Below are 18,057 nucleotides of genomic sequence, written 5' to 3' on the forward strand. Positions count from 1 at the left end.
AATCCGGGAAGATCTCACATGCCGCGGAGCGGCTGGGCCCGTGAGCCATGGCCACTGAGCCTGCGCATCTGGAGCCTGTGCTCCGCAACAGGAGAGGCCACAACAGTGAGAGGCCTGCGTACCGCAAAAAAAATAAATAAATAAAAATATAAAATAAAAATATAAAAATATACAATAATATTGTATTAATTTTAAATGGTGACATCTGGTAACTAGACTTATCATGGTGATCATCTCATAATATATGTAAATGTTGAATCACTATGTTGTACACCTGAAACTAATATAATATTGTATGTCAATTACACTTTAATTTTTAAAAAGCTGATCGAAACTACACACAAGCCACCAGAGTTCAGACTTCTGTTCAACAGTCCTGTACCCCAGTGTGCAGAATCATAACCTAACTCCACTTATTTGATGATCTGCACCCTGAATTCTCCTCCCTAGTCTGCCTAGTCTGATTTATTTCTGTGCTATTTTCAGTTTCTCTGAGGCTCTCTTGTGATTTTGCTTCATTGACTCAGACAGTCTTGGTTTCTCTCTTTCTATAAATTACCTTTCTTCACACTTAAATTATTGAATTGCTCCAAAGGGAAGCCCTTCCTGCCAGGAAGGAGCTCTCCACTGGCATCCTTACAGAGGAAATCAACCTCTGCATCATGAGCTTCTGTTCCATCCTCAGGCCACAGCAACATGTACTGCTGCTAAAACAATTACAAATATGCCTCAAGGTAATTGACATTTTTGAGGGGGGAGTTGAAATTGTTCTACACAATCTTTGTCACACCTGCCTCTTGCTATCCACGGTCTCATTCCCAATTTACTCATAGCAGAAGAAGTCAGAACCCAAAACATTCATCTTCCATTGTTTAGTAATGATTGGGATTACTGTGCCTTAAGGAAAGGAAACCAAGCCTTGTCCTTTCTCTAGATTTTGTCCTCTCTGATGCAGTAAAACTAACTGGGTGCAGATTTCTACTTAGGGAATATTTTCACTTAAGATTAGTAGGTGGATGAGTAGATCCACAGTCTGCCCTGAAGAAATAGCATATCTCTCTTCAGCATGTGGCTTCAATTTAGATTCAGGGAAAAGTTGGAGAATGTACTTTAGTCTCAAGGCCTGAACTGAATTTCTCAACATAGTTTTTATCGGAGCTCTATATTCTCCACCAGGAAAAAATCCCAACTCCTTCATCTGCTTCCTCTTTTTAAACTATTTTACCTTTTAAATTATATTCCTAGCATCAGAGGAAGAAGCCTCCATACAACACCTGATATGAATATTGAATTTACTGCTTTATAAGCAAGTCAGAGCTATGCTTGGAAGGTTAAGTCTTCCTGAGCAAAGCAAAGAGCTGGTCTTACATAAGGTTTGACACCATGGAGTTCAAGAAAAATTCATTTTCCCTTAGAAATTGCTAAGTCTTCTAATATTTTCTAGAAATTTCTAGTATCCAGTAGTGCCAATAAGAAATCTCATGCCAATCTAATGCTTCTTTATTTATAGGTAATTTTTTCCACCTCTGGAAGCTTTTAGTATTTTCCTCTTTAATCTTAATGTTCTGAGATTTAAACAGTTTGCTAGGTTTGGGTTTTCTCTTACTTATCTCACTCACATTTGGTGACCTTTTTAAATCTAAAGACTTGTGCATTTCTTCAGCTCTATAAAAAAGGTTTCTCTATAGTTTTAATTAATTTATCTCCTTCTTTTTCTCTATTTTCTCCTTTGGGAACTTAACTAGCTTTTGTTAGAACTTCTAGATCTATCTTTCATGCCTTACTTACCTTTTTTACCATCAATCCTCTTACCACGTCTTGCATGCTTTTATATTTCCTGTCCTTCTGTGTTATATTCTGGGAGAATTCTTCAGCTTACTAATTCTCTCTTCAGTTTTGTCCATTCTGTAATTTAGCTAATATCATAATTTTTTTTGTTTTTATTGTTGTTGTTATTTTATTTTTGATTTTTGGATGGTTAAAATTTTTATCTCCAAGTCTCTAGTTGATTGTCTTTCACAATTAACATTCTAAGTAACATAAAATAGATTCCCTCTCTTATCTCCATGAAGATATAAATCTTTTATAAAAATTATTGTCTGTTTTGTTCATTTCCTCAGGTATTAGTTTTTGTTTTCTTTAATGCTTCTCATAGTGCTGATTTTGCACAATTGTTTGACAATCTTTGGCTTGTGTGATCATCATTGTATTGAAATTCTCTATAACTTCAGTAGATCAGCTGTATACAAAGGGAGATAATAGATGTGGTCTACCTTAGGGATGGAAGTATTTTATAATCAACACTGTTTACTATCAGCACATAGTGACAATAAAAAGACTGACTTTTAGTTATGTATATTTTTTTTAATTCTCTGCAGACATTGCCCCCCTTAATTGCTGTCACCTGGGGAAGATCAGTCCCACTAAACCCTCTCTCACTCTACCTCCTCAATTCATCCCACCACCTGATAAGCCATTGCTATGGATTCTGTTCCATTTACTGTCTTCTTTCTACAGTGATTGTGGGGGAAAACATTGCTAAGAAAAAAATAGATAAGCAACAAGGATTACAGTAAAACACTATGAATTATACCCAATATCTTGTAATAACCTATAATGGAATATCTGAAATTACATCAGCCAAAAACCTGTATCACTATGCTGTACACCTGAAGCTAACACAATTTTGTAAATAAACTATACTTTAATTTAAAAATTGCTAAGGGTATAACACTAACTCATTGTCTGGGCATATAGTCCCCTATTCCCTCTGAGTTTTGCCAAACACCTGGGATACAGCTCTGCTTCTCCAGTCCAAAGCCCATATTACTGCCCCACCCTAGAGACAATTGCTTCTGCTTTCATCCACTCCATGCAGACTTGGTGAGAAAGAAGTCAACCTACTTCACTTACTGTGAACATTGTTCCTCATATAATCACCCTAATGGTAGACTGTGGCTCTTGAACCACCCTCTTCAAGGGTAGAGTACTTCCAGAACCCTTCTCACTTTGCAAGAAACATCTGTGAGTGTTTTAGGTAGTGGTTTTCTTCATTAATAATAACAACAGTGGCCTGTTCTAAGAGCTTCACAATTTGTGAGAATTTTTGAGAATTAAATGAGTTAATGAGTACATGAAGCCATGTACCTTCTGTCACTAAGAAACTTCTCACATTTCCTATTTTCCAGCTAACAATTTCCTGTTTTCCATCACTGTAGATTTTCTTAATTATCTTTTCTGTCATTTATAGAGATTTATGGCATTCAGCCTATTTTCTTGATCTAATTTTTTATCTGCTTTTTAAAATAGCTTTACCCTTTTTTTTTCTAGACATGTAAGCATTCTGTAATAGTCTGCTCAGGCTGTCATAACAAAATACCACAGACTGGGCAGCTTAAACAACAGAAATTTATTTTCTTACAGTTCTGGAAGCTAGAAGTCCAGATCAAAGGACTGTCGTAGTTTGTAAAGACTTCTTTTCTTGGCTTGTAGACAGCTACCTTCTTATCATGTCCTCATTTGGCCTTTCTTCTGTAAATGTACAGAGAGAGAGAGAGATCTCTCTGGTGTCTCTTCCTCTTCTTATAAGGACACCAATCCTGTTGGATTAGGATCTCACTCTTATGACCCTATTTAACTTTAATTACCTTCCTAAAGGTCCCATCTCCAAATAGTCACATTGGGGGTTATGATATCAACATATGAATTTGGGGGGGACAATATTCAGTCCATAGCACATTCTAACAGATCAATTCTTAAAGAAAAGAGCAATTTACTCAGAGGAAGCTAATAAGTAAGAACAAATGTAAGGGCACATGTAAAATGAAAGAGAGGGCTATTAACTAAAGAATCTTCAAAGTGAATACAGAGTATGGTATCTTTCCTGATGAAAACTAGTGTGCAAAAATATCTGTAGCATAAATGAATGTGACATTCAAAATGCATCTCAACTTCCCCAAGACACCAATTTTCAGGAACATTTGTGAACATATTCTTTGACTCATTCAGTCTGGTATTGTATAAAATAAATTATACAGTTGTTGCTTACTTTACTCTCAAACCTGAAATTCTTTAGGGAATTTAAGATGTTTATTAAAATGAAATGTATTAGTATTAAGACTATTTCATGTTGATATTGATATGCTATGAAAGAAACCCAAATTCTCTTTCCAATTGGGTAAAGATTTGGAAAGGGTTACTCTTCTTATGTTGTTGATGTGTTTGTATGTGTATATGTGTGCATATACGTGTACATATGGGATTTACGGATATAAATTTAAAATCTATGTGGCAATATTTTTGTAACTTTTTGGTGACTTTAGTCTTAAGTAGTCACTTAACTTTTAACAAACTTAGGCACCACCACACTTATTATGGACCATTAGAATGTGGTTCATAACAATAAAAATAAGTGTTATGTACACAACCTCCAGCACTTACAGATTAACAGAAGAAGAGATCTAGAGAGTAGACTGCTGGAAGAGGTTTGCAAACAAGATTTGTAGCCATAAATGTATCATAGGCTGTCCTACACAGATCAAGAATAATTTAGGTTAGGAACTTGTGGATCGTAATATCCATATGTACATTATCATATGTACAAATTAATGTTTACAAACTATACCATATGTAGAAATGAAATGTGACAAGCAACTCAAAGTTTTCACAGTATTTAGAGGTAAATGTGAGAAGACAGCAAAGTGAGAATTGGTTAAGTTATATATTAATGACCCAAGTTTTTGCTTAAAATTTGTAGGTTTTATGATAGAGCACAAGATACATTGATAAAAATCAGAATTTTGTGCAAATTTCAAGTATTTTTGTTCAGAAATTTAATCCTACAAAAATTTTCACTTATTCAAATCAGATTTCTTTTCTTCAAATGTAACTTTTGAGGACATCTCTCTGAATTTATCATTAATTAATACAAATACAAGACTGAAAAAACTGACCTGCTCCTCTCCCCATCCCAAACTTCCCAAATTAGAAAATAATATTCTTTTTTATTGAAATATAGTTGATGTACAATATTATGTTATTTTTAAGTATACTACATGGAGATTTGACATTTTCATAAATTATGAAATGATCACCACCATAAGTCTGGTAGCCATCTGTCCCCTGATAAAGTTATTAAATATTATTGACCATATTTATTATGATGTATATTACATCATGTGTCTTATTTATATTATAACTGGAAGTCTGTACCTCTTAATCCCTTTCATCAGTTTTACCTACCCCTACCTTTTCCCTTCTGGCAACCACCCATTTGTTCTATGTATCTATAGCCTGTTATACTTTTGTTTTATTTATTTGTTTTTAGAATCCACATATAATTGGGATCATACATTATTTGTCTTCTTCTAGCTGATTTATCTCACTTAGGGTAATGCTCTAGATCCATCCATGTTGTAAAAAATGCCAATATTTTATTATTTTTAAGGCTGAATAATATATTTTATATATATATGCCACATCTTCTTTATCCATTTGTCTACCAATGGACACTTAGGTTGCTTCAATATCTTGGCTACTGTAAATAGTGCTACAATATACATTGCTGTGCATATACCTTTTCCAATTAGTGTTTTATTTTCTTTGGGCAAATACCCAGAAGTGGATTCTCTTGATCATATGGTAGTTCTATTTTTAACTTTTTGAGAAAACTCTTACTGTTTTCCATAGTGGCTGCATCAATTTACACTTTCACGAACAGTGCATGAGGTTTCCCTTTTCTCCACATCCTCACATACTCCTGTAATTTTTTAATAGCCATTGTGATGGGTGTGAGGTGATATCTCATTGTGGATTTGATTTGGAGTTCCCTGATGATTACTAACGTTGAGCAACTTTTCATGTGTCTTTTAGTTATCTGTATGTCTTCTTTAGAAAAATGTCTATTCAGATCCTACACCCATTTCTTAATCAGGTTTTTTTGTTTTTATGATGTTGAGCTGTATGACCTCATTGTATAGTTTGGATATTAATCCCTTATTGCATATATTGTTTGCAAATATATTCTCCCCGTCAGTAAGCTGAATTTTTATTTTGTTGCTAGTTTCCTTTCCTGTGCAAAAGCTTTATAGTTCAATGTAATCGCATCTGTTTATTTTTGCTTTTGTTCTCCTTGCCTGAGGAGGCAGATCCAAAAAATATTGCTAAAACCAATGTCAAAGGGCATGCTGCTTATGTTTTCTTCCAGGAGTTTTGTGGTTTCAGGTCTTACATTTAATTCTTTAATACATTATGAGTTTATTTTTGTATATGGTGTGGGGAAGTAGTGCAGTTTGATTCTTTTGCATGTAGCTGTCCAGTTTTCCCGACACCATTTATGGAAGAGTTTTCCATAAATGTATAGTCTTGTATAGTATAGATGTATAGTATAGTATAGTATAGTCTTGTATAGTATAGAAGAGTTTTCCATAAATGTATAGTCTTGTTTCCATTGTCATATTTAATTGACCATATACGTGTGGGTTTATTTCTGGGGTCTTTATTTAGTTCCATTGTTCTATGTGTGTGTTTTTGGTCAGTACCATAATGTTTTTATTACACTAGCTTTGTTACAAAGTTTGAAATCAGAAAGCATGATAAATTCATCATTTCTCTTTTTCAGGATTGCTTTGGCTGTTAGAGATCTTTTGTGTTTCCATACAAATTTTAGAATGATTTCTTCTAGTTCTGTGAAAAATGACATTGATATTTTGAGTACCAGATTTTTGCCTCCTTGGTAGGATTTTTTTCATGGGTATTTTTTTTTTTTTTTTTTGGATGCAGTAGTGACTGGGATTGTTTTCTTAATTCTCTTTCTGATAGTTCATTATTAGTGTTTAGAAATGCAACAGATTTTTGTATATTAATTATGTATCCTACAACTTTACTGAATTCATTCATTAGTTCTAATAGTTTTTTGCTGGTGTCAAAGATTTTCTATATATATTACCATGTCATTTTCAAATAGTGACAGTTTTACTTCTTCCTTTCAAATTTGAAAGCTTTTATTTCTTGTCTGATTGCTGTGACTAAGACTTCCAATACTATGTTGAATAAAAGTGGCAAGAGTATACTTATCGTGTTCCTGAACTTAGAGGAAAGGCTTTCAGCTTTTCACCATTGAGTAAGATGTTGGCTGTGGATTTGTCATACATGGCCTTTTTCATGTTGAGGTATGTTCCTTCTTTACCCACTTTGTTGAGAGTTTTTATCATAAATATCTTGTCCTGGACAAGATGGGATCATTGGGATTTTTTAGTACAGACTCACTTTCATTATTGATAATTGGTCTGTTCATATTTATCTATTTCTTCTTGATTCACTCTTGGAAGATCGTACATTTCTAGGAATTTATCCATTTCTTCCAGATTTTTTATTTTATTGGTGTATAATTGCTCATGTTATGATCCTTTGTATTTCTGCAGTATCAAAGGAAACTTCTTTCATTTCTGATTTTATTTATTTTATTTTATTTATTCTGATTTTATTTATTTATTTCTCTTTATTTCTTGATGAGTCTGGCTAAAGTTTGTCAATTTTGTTTATTTTTTCAAAGAACCAGCTCTTAGTTTCATTGATCTTTTCTATTTTATTTATTTATTTATTTATTTATTTATTTATTTTTGGTCTCTCATTTATTTCTGCTCGGAACTTTATTACTCCCTTCATTCTAACTTTGAGTTTTGGTTGTTCTTGTTTTTTCTAGTTCTTTAGATTTAAGGATAGAGTGTTATTTGAGATTTTTCTTGCTTTCTGAGGTAGGTCTGTATCTCTATAAACTTCCCTCTTAGAACTTGCTTTTGCTGCCTCCCATTAATTTTGGAATGTTGTGTTTTCATTTACATTTGTCTTCAGGTATTTTTTTATTTTCTCTTGGATATTTTTATTGACCCATTGGTTGTTTAGTAGCATATTGTTTCGACTACAAGTGTTTGTGTGTTTTGCATTTTTTAAAATTGTAGTTGATTTCTAGTCTCATACTGTTGTGGTCACCAGAGATATATGCTCTAAGCATGCCCCATGTGGGCTGTGAGCCCCCGTCCGTTGTGGTAGGTCTGACTTCTGTGGGCACGCTGTTAAGCAAGGCTTTCCCCAGCCCACTTGACTGCAAGGCCTTGCTTCATGCAGTGACTGTGGCCCAGTGGTAGGTGGGGTGCGTCCCCACATGCCTGGCTGCTAAGCCTGGGGTCATGGGGCCACAAGACTAGTACCAGCCTGCCAGTGGTCACAGCCAGATCCATTCATGGATAAGAGGCAGTGGGTCTGGTGCCAGTCCACTGGTAGGCAGGTAAGCCCCCAGTGCTAATATGCTAGAGGGAGGATTCCTAAATGACACTTTCCAGCACCAGTGTCCACACAGTGCAACAAGCTCCCAAAACTGGCTGCAGCCAGCATTTCCATCCCCAGGGGGAGGCCCAGTTGCCTCCTGCCTCTCCAGGAGGCTTTTCAAGATGAGCAAGGGGATCTGACCCATGTTCTTCTTAAACTATTGCCTCTGTGCTAAGACACGTAGAGAGTGAGATTTTACATGCACCTGTTTAGAGCAGAGTCATTGTTTCCTGTAGTCTTCTGGCTCTCCCAAACATAAGCCCCACTGGTTTTCAAAGCTGGACACTACAGGGGTTCATCTCCCCAGTGCAGGACCACCAGTCTGAAGAGCCCAATTTGGGGTTCAGATCCCTCACTCCTTGGGGAGGACCTCTGTGACTGTGATATTCCTCCCATTTGTGGATCACTGACCCAGGAATGTGGGTCCTGAATATACCATGTCTCCACCCCTCCTACCCATCTTGTTGTGGTCCCATCTTTATATCTTTAATTGGAAAATTATTTCTGCTAGTCTTCAGGTCTTTCTCATACATAGTTGCTCTGTTAGATAGTTGTTCATAGATAGTTGTAATTTGGATGTACCTGTGGGAGGAGGTGAATTCAGGGTCTCCCTACTACTCCATTTTGGTCACACCTTTCCTGGAGTATAATTTTCTTTACCTAATTCCTGTCTGTTATTCAAGAAAGAAATAGCAGGTTTTAAAGACTTTGACCAACTGGAATTTTTTAAATGAGTTGTCATTGAAAAATGAATTCATTCTTAATTAGGCATTAATTAAGAAGAATCTAGCAAAGTTTGCAAAAGCCAAAAATTATTCAAGAAGATCTTATTATAAGAAATAAATACTTCTTTTAAATGAATTTAGGAACTAATGAATGGAAATCTAAAATATTATTTAGAGAACAAAGGCAGGTTCTAAGTACTTCTTTTACAAAATACTTGTTAAGACAAATGAAGAGAAAAATGACAAAATTTGATGACATTACACTTTTCCCCAACCAATTTTCTTAAAAATGAAATCTTACTTGCTAAATTAAAGTCTTCCCCTAGTCCCCATCTTACTCACTTTGTGTACTGACTTCTTTTGTCAAACTCTTACCTTCCCCAACTTCTGCGATATTTTTCTCTCTCAGCTTTACCTCTCTCACTGCTACTTCTCGGTTCCTTTACTTGTGCTACTCCTTAAATGTCAGCAAATTCCAAGGTTGTGGCCTTGGAACACAGTATATAATATTGGATTATTGTTACTTTTCCAAAACTTCTATCTGCTCGTATCCCTCATTTGCTTAATATTCTCTATTGGTTCCCTTTAGCCCATAGGTCAATGTTTAAACTCCTAAGCAGATCATACAGGAACCATCATAAGCTGACCCCACTCACCTTTCCAGACCTAACCACCATCACTTCTGACACACCCCACCAGCTGGTGCCCTCCACATACACACTGTCTTCCAGTCACACCAAAATACTTGCTGAACATGTCATATTTTTTTCACATCTTTGAATATATTGTTCTCAAGGCCTGGAAGGCCCTTATTTCATTTTTCTGTCAAAGACCTTCTAATCCTTCCAGACTTAGGATGCTTTCTCTGTGAAGCCACTCCTTGATACCCCAGGCCAAGTTCAGTGTGAGCATAGCATTTTGTACATATTTTTATTACTTATTATTAGCTACTTATTTACATCCTTGCCTCCCCCATTAAACTATGAACATCCATAGAGCTAGTATCTGCTTAACTTATCTTTCTATTTCCAGTACAAAAAGTAGAAACTCAATAACTGTTTGATGGATGAATAAACTTCTAAGCAGACTAAGATTTTTAAGCAGAAATTTATTAAATGATATAAATGACAACACATCTTACTCAGAAAAAAAAGTTTTCTTGGTTTTGTAGACTGAATGTCCTCCTATTTCTGTATTGTGTACGATGTATCAGACTTTCTTCCACTGCAGCTCCACCTTCTCCATTCTTGAATGGTTTATAGAGGTCTTAGTGGGACACACTTGAAGAATCTTGATGCTGAAGCAGGGCTTTAGACATTTGAAAGAGGTATAAGTTATACTATGATAATTATAAGGAGAGAGAGAAAGACACCAATGGTTGGGGAATTTGTAAACAACTAGATTTATGATATATTTGTGGACCTGGTGGAAAATGGATATTAGTGGAGAGCGGCTCTTTAAATGGAATCCACAGGTTACCCATTTCCAATGTGAACCGCATGGGTTCCAGTTTGGAAGTGAGATGGAAAGGGCAAATATGGATTTGAGGAGGTGAGAACGTATAGAACTTATGGGAGCCCGTGTAGACCCAGTGTCATACTCAGAAGGAAGGTAGAGAGTGAGTTAGAGATTTGAGGAAAAGCTGTGAGGAAACTTAGATCATTATGAAGTATACTAGTTTATACAGTAAGTCCCCTACCTATGAACTTTCAAGTTGCAAACTTTCAAAGACATGAACATACGTTCACATGTCCAATCATTTAAGTTAGTTCATGTGTCTGGCGTACATTGTCACATGCATGCATTCTCTACAAGTGGTTGTGCTTTTGTGTATTTTAGTATACAGTATTATATAGAGTACAGTAGTACAGTATCTTTGTTTCAAGCCCAGGATGTCTGGAAGCAAACGTAAAAGCAGCAGTGATGTAGCTGTTACTGCTAAGAAGTACCAAGCAATAATGATGGAAACAAAAGTGAAAATAACTGAGAGAGGAGAGTGAGGTGAAAAGATGGTAGACATCGCTCACTTTTATAACATAAATCATTCAACCATCGGCATGATTCTAAAGAACAAGGACAAGGTCATGGAACATGTGAAGTCTGCTGTGCCAATGATGCTGACAATAATATTGAAGAATCGTGGAAAAGTGATGGAGGAGATGGAGAAACTTCTCCATCCTGTGGACGCAGGATCAGCATCAGCATTGAGTCCTGCTCAGCTTAATGCTGTTTTGAGAGAAAGCTAAAAGCCTTTATGAAGACTTGAAGAAGAAACACAGTGAAGTATCAGAGGGCACATCTTTTAATGCCAGCCATGGCTGGTTTTATCGATTCAAGACTAGAGCCAACATTCACAACATAAAAGTAAGTGGCAAAAAAAAAAAAAAAAGTAAGTGGCAAGGCAGTGAGTGCAGATACGGTAGCTGCCCAGGAATTTCCTGAAATGCTTCAAGAAATTATTGATGAAGGCACATATTTGCCCAAGCAGGTTTTTAATGTGAATGTGGCAGGACTGAGCCAGAAGGGGATACCAGACCAAAGTTACATCAATAAGGAGGAAAAGTTGATGCCACCCTATAAAGCAGCAAAGGATAGGCTAATTCTGTTGTTTGGTGGCAATACTTCTGGTGATATGAAGCTGAAGCCTCTCTTAGTTTATCATTCAGAGAACCCAGGAGCCCTTAAAAACATAGCCAAGGGCCCTCTTCCTGTTGTGTGGAAGAGTAACTCCAAAGTCCAGGTTGCACAGGCCATTTTCTAGGATTAGTTTTTCCACCCTTTATCCCGGAGGTAGAGTAATATTGCTTGGAGAAGGATGTCCCATTCAAAATTCTTTTGCTGCTGGACAATGCTCCGGGCCACCTCCCATTCATGGACGACTTTCATCCCAGCGTCAAAGTAGTGAATCTGCCACTGAATATTTCATCGTTCATCCAACCCATGGACCAGGGAGTTATAGGGACTTTCAAGAAATATTTATGTCACACTTTTCATCAGGCAGTAAAGGTGAGTGACAAATCAGGAACAATCTTGTGACAATTTTGGAAGGACAATAACATCTACGAGGCCATAAAAACAAAACATTGACTTTGCTTGGCATGAGGTTACAGCCACCATGAATGGGGTTTGGAAGAACCTTTGCCCACAGTTTGGTCGTGATTTTTGTGGATTTGAGAAGGTGGATGCGGAATCCAAAGAGGTCTTCAGCAACTTAGTGACTCTCAGCGAGAAGCTGGAGCTAGATCTGCAAGAGGACAATTTCACTGAGCTCCTTGCTGTGCAACACAAGGAGCTTACTAATGAAGACCTGGTGGAATTGGAGGCCCAGAGGAAGGACAAAGAGAGACAAGAGGAAGAAGTAACTGAAGAATGAAAGAGATTCACAATGCAGGGAATGGCAAGGGGATTTTCTTTATTTGAGGAGTCACTGTTAGTTTTTGAGGCACAGGACCAAAACATAGAACGGTACATGAAGGTTGCAGCAGCCATTCAGAATGCAATCCAGTGCTACCGTGTCATTTATGATGAGAAAAAGAGCTACTACCCAGACATCACTGGATAATTTTTTCAAAAGGGTAGTAGATAGAATTGAATCCAGCGAGGAACCAGAACATGTGCCATCAATGGCAGGCATGAGTGAAACTGCAGCTTGCCCTCTGTCTCCTGTTGCTGATGATCCTTCAGCTCTACCATCTCCCACCTCCTCTCCCTCCTCCAGTCAGTAACTCTTCTTGCCTGTTCACTCGATGCCAGCCCCTGGATGCCAGCTGATGTACTGTACTACTGTACTTTTCAAGGTACTGTACTGTAAAACTGTAAATGTTTTCTTTATTTTTTGTTTGTTTTTAATGTATTATTTGTGTGAAAAAAAAGTATTATAAACCTAATACAGGACAGTACTATATAGCCAATTGTGTTAGTTGAGTACCTAGGCTAACTTTGTTGGACTTATGAACAAATTGGACTTACGAACATGCTCTTGGACTGGAACTCGTTCGTATGTAGGTGACTTACTTTATGTTATGCTTTATGTGTTTTCTTAGAAGGGAAGTTCATTAAAGCACACTAGATATATTAGTTTTCTACTGCTGAATAACAAATTATGGCAATTTTAGAGACCTAAAACAACACCCATTTACAAGCTCACAGTTCCATAGATCAGAAGTCTGGGTGGGCTTGGCTGGGTTCCCTGCTTAAGATCTTACACAGCTGATATCAAGGTGTCAGCCAGGCCTGGCTGGGTTCTTACCTGGAGGCACCAAAGAAGAATCTCCTTCTAATCTCATTCAAATTATTGGCAAAATGCAGTTTTTTATGGTTGCAGGACTGAGGTCCTTGTTTCCTTGTTAACTAGCCAGGGATCACTCTCAGCTCCTAGAGGCCTCATACAATTCTTATCAGGGGACTCTTTTCTCCTTCAAAGCCCAAAATGGAGAATTTCTCTTAAGTAAAGTTCCACTTGTGCTTCAAGTCTCTGACTTTTTCTTCTGTCACCATCTGGAGAAACTCTCTGCTTTTAAAGGGCTCATTTGGTTACATCAGGCCCAGCTATATAATTTCCTTATCTTAAAATCAACTGAGCCACATAACACAACTAATTATGGAGTAAAATCCACCATATTGATTTTCCCTGGGATCATGCAGGACATGTATACAAAGGAGCCATCTTACAACTCTGCCTATTTTGTCAACTATAGCTTTTTTTCTTCTCACTATACAGTCTAATGGCAGAACCACAGTCAAGAATACTCCTTTGTTATTTCTGGATTCTAATTTTTCAATGGAAAATCTTATTGCATGAGCACTATTTCCATCAAATTTAATGCTTAAGTTGTTCTATCCAATTGCAGAAAGGAGCAGTTAATAATCTTGGGTATATAAGGAAGGTGAAGAGACTTAATCCCTTCCCTGTATGTTTCTCCTCATGGGTCCAACTCGGTCACCTTTTTTTTCTTCTCATTTAGTCCAAAAAGCAAACCACTTGGAGCCCCTGTTATTAATGAGTATGCCGATGCCCAGCTACACAACCTAGTGAGGAGATTGCGTCAAAGAACAGATTTCTACAAGAGAAAGTTGGTGGAAGGTGATATGTCCTCACCTGAAGGCAGCCCCCAAACTGGTGAGCAGTGTGAACTCAAAGTACCAGGAAGAAGGAGGTTATGAGTGGACATGTATTTTGCAAATGTTTTAGTTTGGGGTTCCCCAAAAGCCAACCCCAAGACAATGATTTAGCTATAAATATTTTATATTGAGGGTGTTCCAGGAGGTGAGGGTGGGCAAGAGAGACAGAGAAGGGAGTTAAGACAATAAAGGTGTGTTAATAAAACGTTACTGCTGTGGGCCACTGGGGCTTGAGCCAGCTGAAAATCTGTGTGGATGACACATCAGAATTATCCTGAAGGAAGAGGAAGCTGGGGTATCAACCCATCAACTCCTGTCCTTCGTTGGCTGAGGGTTGCTGCTGGGGAATGTTGCTAATACTCCAGCATTTTAAGCAACGCAGCTGGGAGAAATCCCCAAGGCAGAGAGATGCAGGAGCCTTCTGCACATGACCTCTGGCCCACAGAATATGCACAGGCCAACAACAATATCTGTTATAGAAAGTTTTATTGTAAATATTAATTAATAATACCCATAATAAACAAAGCACTTATAATAAGAATACAAGAATACTACCTGAGTACACAACACAGCAAAGGACATCAGTGAACTAGTCACATAAGGAGAGAGACAATTATCAGTCTATCTAATAATTACAGAAATGTGCTTATGAAAAATTAATAAGTACAATAAAGTAGAGCACAAAAGTGATATATACATCATATATACATAGATACATGGTGTATATATGTATATATAGTATATATACATATATATACCATAATTACATCTATATAAAATGTTTATAGCCCACGTACCGCGATGAAGAGTGGCCCCCACTCGCCACAACTAGAGAAAGCCCTTGCACAGAAACGAAGACCCTACACAGCCAAAAATAAATTAATTAATTAATTAATTTGTAAAAAATCTTTAATAAAATAATGTTTATAAATGTATAGAAAAAGTAGAGAAGAAAGTGTGTTGTTTAATAACAGATAAATAAAAACCAAATTTTTAATTACATAGGATGGAGTTGAAGATTTCCTTATAATTCTGTAGGAAGAAAGTTGGATTTTCAAAATAAACTATGTATTATATATAGTTTCTTTTTAAAGAGAAGGGTCTAACATATAGTCATTATAGCTTGGTAAAGATTTGTTGAAAAGAATATTTTGAGCTTTACTTACCCATAACTGGAAGGATATAAATGAAGCTAAAGAAGCAAGAAACTAGGGGACTTCCCTGGTGGTCCAGTGGTTAAGGCTCTGCCTTCCAATGCAGGGGGTGCCGGTTCAATCCCTGGTCAGGAAGCTGAGTCCCACATGCTTTGCGGCCAAAAAACCAAAACATAAAACAGAAGCAATATTGTAACAAATTCAATAAAGACTTAAAATAAAAAGAAGCATGAAACTGAAACCTGTGGAATGGTGCACATTTGTAATGTTTCTGTTCAATGTAAATCCAAAGCACTAACTATTTATGTTCCAAAATATGTGGGAATGAAACTTGTATTTAAAATATCCTATTTGTAACATCTTTAGGACACTTAATTTAAACTTTAACCTGCTATTTATTTCCAACTTTTGATGTTTTCATTACTTGGATATTTTCACAAATGGCAATATTTTAAATGTCATGAAATGCCTCATCTGCCTGTATTGAGAGGGGAAGATTTTGGAATGTTTTGATTCCAAGAAATCCAAGCTTTTTTCTCATTAAGCTAACCTAACCTCTTAAAAATGTTTTCATCTCTTTTTTCCTATAAAGCAAAGCCCACAGTTGTATCATCAACACAAGAAAGCAGTGCTAAGCTAAAAGAAGAACATTATCAGAAGGTGCCTCTAACAGAGTACCTAAAGCGAATCAGACTTCCAAAAAGCATAGATTCATACACAGGTACCATCAAATGGTGGATTATCTCAGTGGGAGGGCTGGCTGTTACCAAGAACCCCCGAAACCCAAAGTCACAGACAGCTTCCATTTTCTCTAGCCAGTGATCTGAACCTATCTAGAAAGCAGAATTTAAACTGTATTATCTGCAATGGGTTGTTTTCCCCTTTCCAGTGAAGATAAGAGATAAAAATATTCCTGTGTGTTTTTAAAATAGTCCAGGGCCTGTCCTGTCCCTAATTAACTTCTAAAAGAAGTCCCAAAGCATTAAGTAATATGTTCACTGAACACCCCCCAAAAAAAATCATTATAAAATGGTTGTCTTCTTCCATGGCTTCACATTGTTAATTAATCCAATTGAACAAATCCCCTCCTACAGCTTCCCTTGGGCAGAGGAAAGCTCTGTGTACAGGGTCATGGACTGCCTTCACTGGCTGATTTGCCCCCTCCCCACTTCAGTCATACCCCTGTGGGCAAGGATGTGGCCTTTGGCTCACAAGCCCTGGGTGACCCTGCAGCTTAATTACCAACCAGCATAAAGCCCTTTGAGTCAGTTCTCCTGGACACGGTACCTCTGACTTTTCCCTGGGTTCCCCTTTCCTCATCTAAATAGTACAGTCACTCATGGGGACAGACTCAGTGGCCATTCTCTGGGAGACAGGAAGAACACTCTTTAATGTCAGAAAAGCTGATAAGGTGACTTATCCCTCGTAAACCCCAGTGCCTCGGCTCTAGGGGCAGAATTGTGCTGAATGTTTTAAACAGAGTCTCTTATACAAATTGCTTATCTCCAGTAGGTAGTGCCCCAACTTTACCAAACTAAGCAACAGAATTATTTTAATGTTTTTTACCTACCATGCGGATTACTCCGGTCTCTATTTTTCTAGATCGATTCTATCTCCTGTGGCTCTTGCTTGTCACCATTGCCTTTAACTGGAACTGCTGGCTTATACCATTGCGCATCATCTTCCCATATCAAACACCAAACAACGCACGCTACTGGCTTATTACGGACATCATATGTGATGCCATCTACCTTTTCGATTTGCTGTTAATCCAGCCCAGACTCCAGTTTATTAGAAGAGGAGACATAATAGTAAGTAGGGTTTGGGAGAAGCACAAACTGACAAAGGAATATCAGATTGAACTACAAAAAAACAAATTAACAGCATTGTGTTACTTAATGTCTGACTGATTGTCTGCATGTATGAGTCTCTAACCACTGGAACCACCAGTATAATAACAATAATAATAACAACAACAATAACAAAACAACCACTGAGCACTCACCACGTGCTGGGGACCATGCATCTCCCTGTACCTTAGTTTCCTCATTTTAAAAATGGGAATAACAATAGTACCTTCATAATACTGATGAGAAGACTGAATGAATTAATGCAGGTAGGGTGCCTAGAACTGTGTCTGGTTCCTATCTTCTTTTCACTCTTCACTTTCCAGATTCATCACACCTCATTCCTCATCATCAAATGCAGTGTTTGGTCCACTTCAGAAATATCATTCTTACCCTTAGGAGAAATCATCTTCCCCTGGATTTATTCTCACTGTTGAGGGAATTTCAGAGCCAATCCAATCAATCTAAGACAGAAAGAGAAGACTATGTTTTCACAAGTACACATCCAAATCATACAGCCTCTTATACCCTGCACCCCACCCCCGGGCCCTTCTCCAGCTAACTAGAACAATGCTTCCTTTCCAACTGATGTCCACTGTGATATCCTCATCACAGTCGCAATGAGGGCTGCATGGAACAGTTCCTCCAATGTCAAAGTAGGAAGAGCAGAGCAACCAAGTGTACGGCACCTTGGGTTCATATATGTTTTTGAAGAAGAGAGGTAGTCTCCTTAATCTCCTGAATATTTTCTTTTGAATTTCCAGATGATTTTAAGTTATCAAAAAGCTAAAAGGAGTTTGGGTTATTTTTTTCTTTAAAAAATACTATTTGTGGGCTTCCCTGCTGGCGCAGTGGTTGAGAGTCCGCCTGCCGATGCAGGGGACA

General features: G+C 37.2%; 1 protein-coding gene across 1 annotated transcript in view; it reads left to right on the top strand.

Annotated features, from left to right (window-relative positions):
• Nucleotides 1–18,057, top strand: part of CNGB3 (cyclic nucleotide gated channel subunit beta 3) — a 141,759-nt gene that overhangs the window by 52,349 nt on the left and 71,353 nt on the right. The window contains exons 4-6 of the mRNA XM_027089761.1: nt 14,024–14,169; nt 15,918–16,046; nt 16,928–17,136. Of these exons, the coding sequence (XP_026945562.1) occupies nt 14,024–14,169; nt 15,918–16,046; nt 16,928–17,136 (484 nt within the window). The remainder of the gene's footprint in view (nt 1–14,023; nt 14,170–15,917; nt 16,047–16,927; nt 17,137–18,057) is intronic.

The sequence above is a fragment of the Aethalodelphis obliquidens genome, unplaced genomic scaffold, assembly GCF_003676395.1.
Source record: "Aethalodelphis obliquidens isolate GAN/ISIS:26980383/991018 unplaced genomic scaffold, ASM367639v1 scaffold68, whole genome shotgun sequence".
NCBI lineage: Eukaryota > Metazoa > Chordata > Mammalia > Artiodactyla > Delphinidae > Aethalodelphis > Aethalodelphis obliquidens.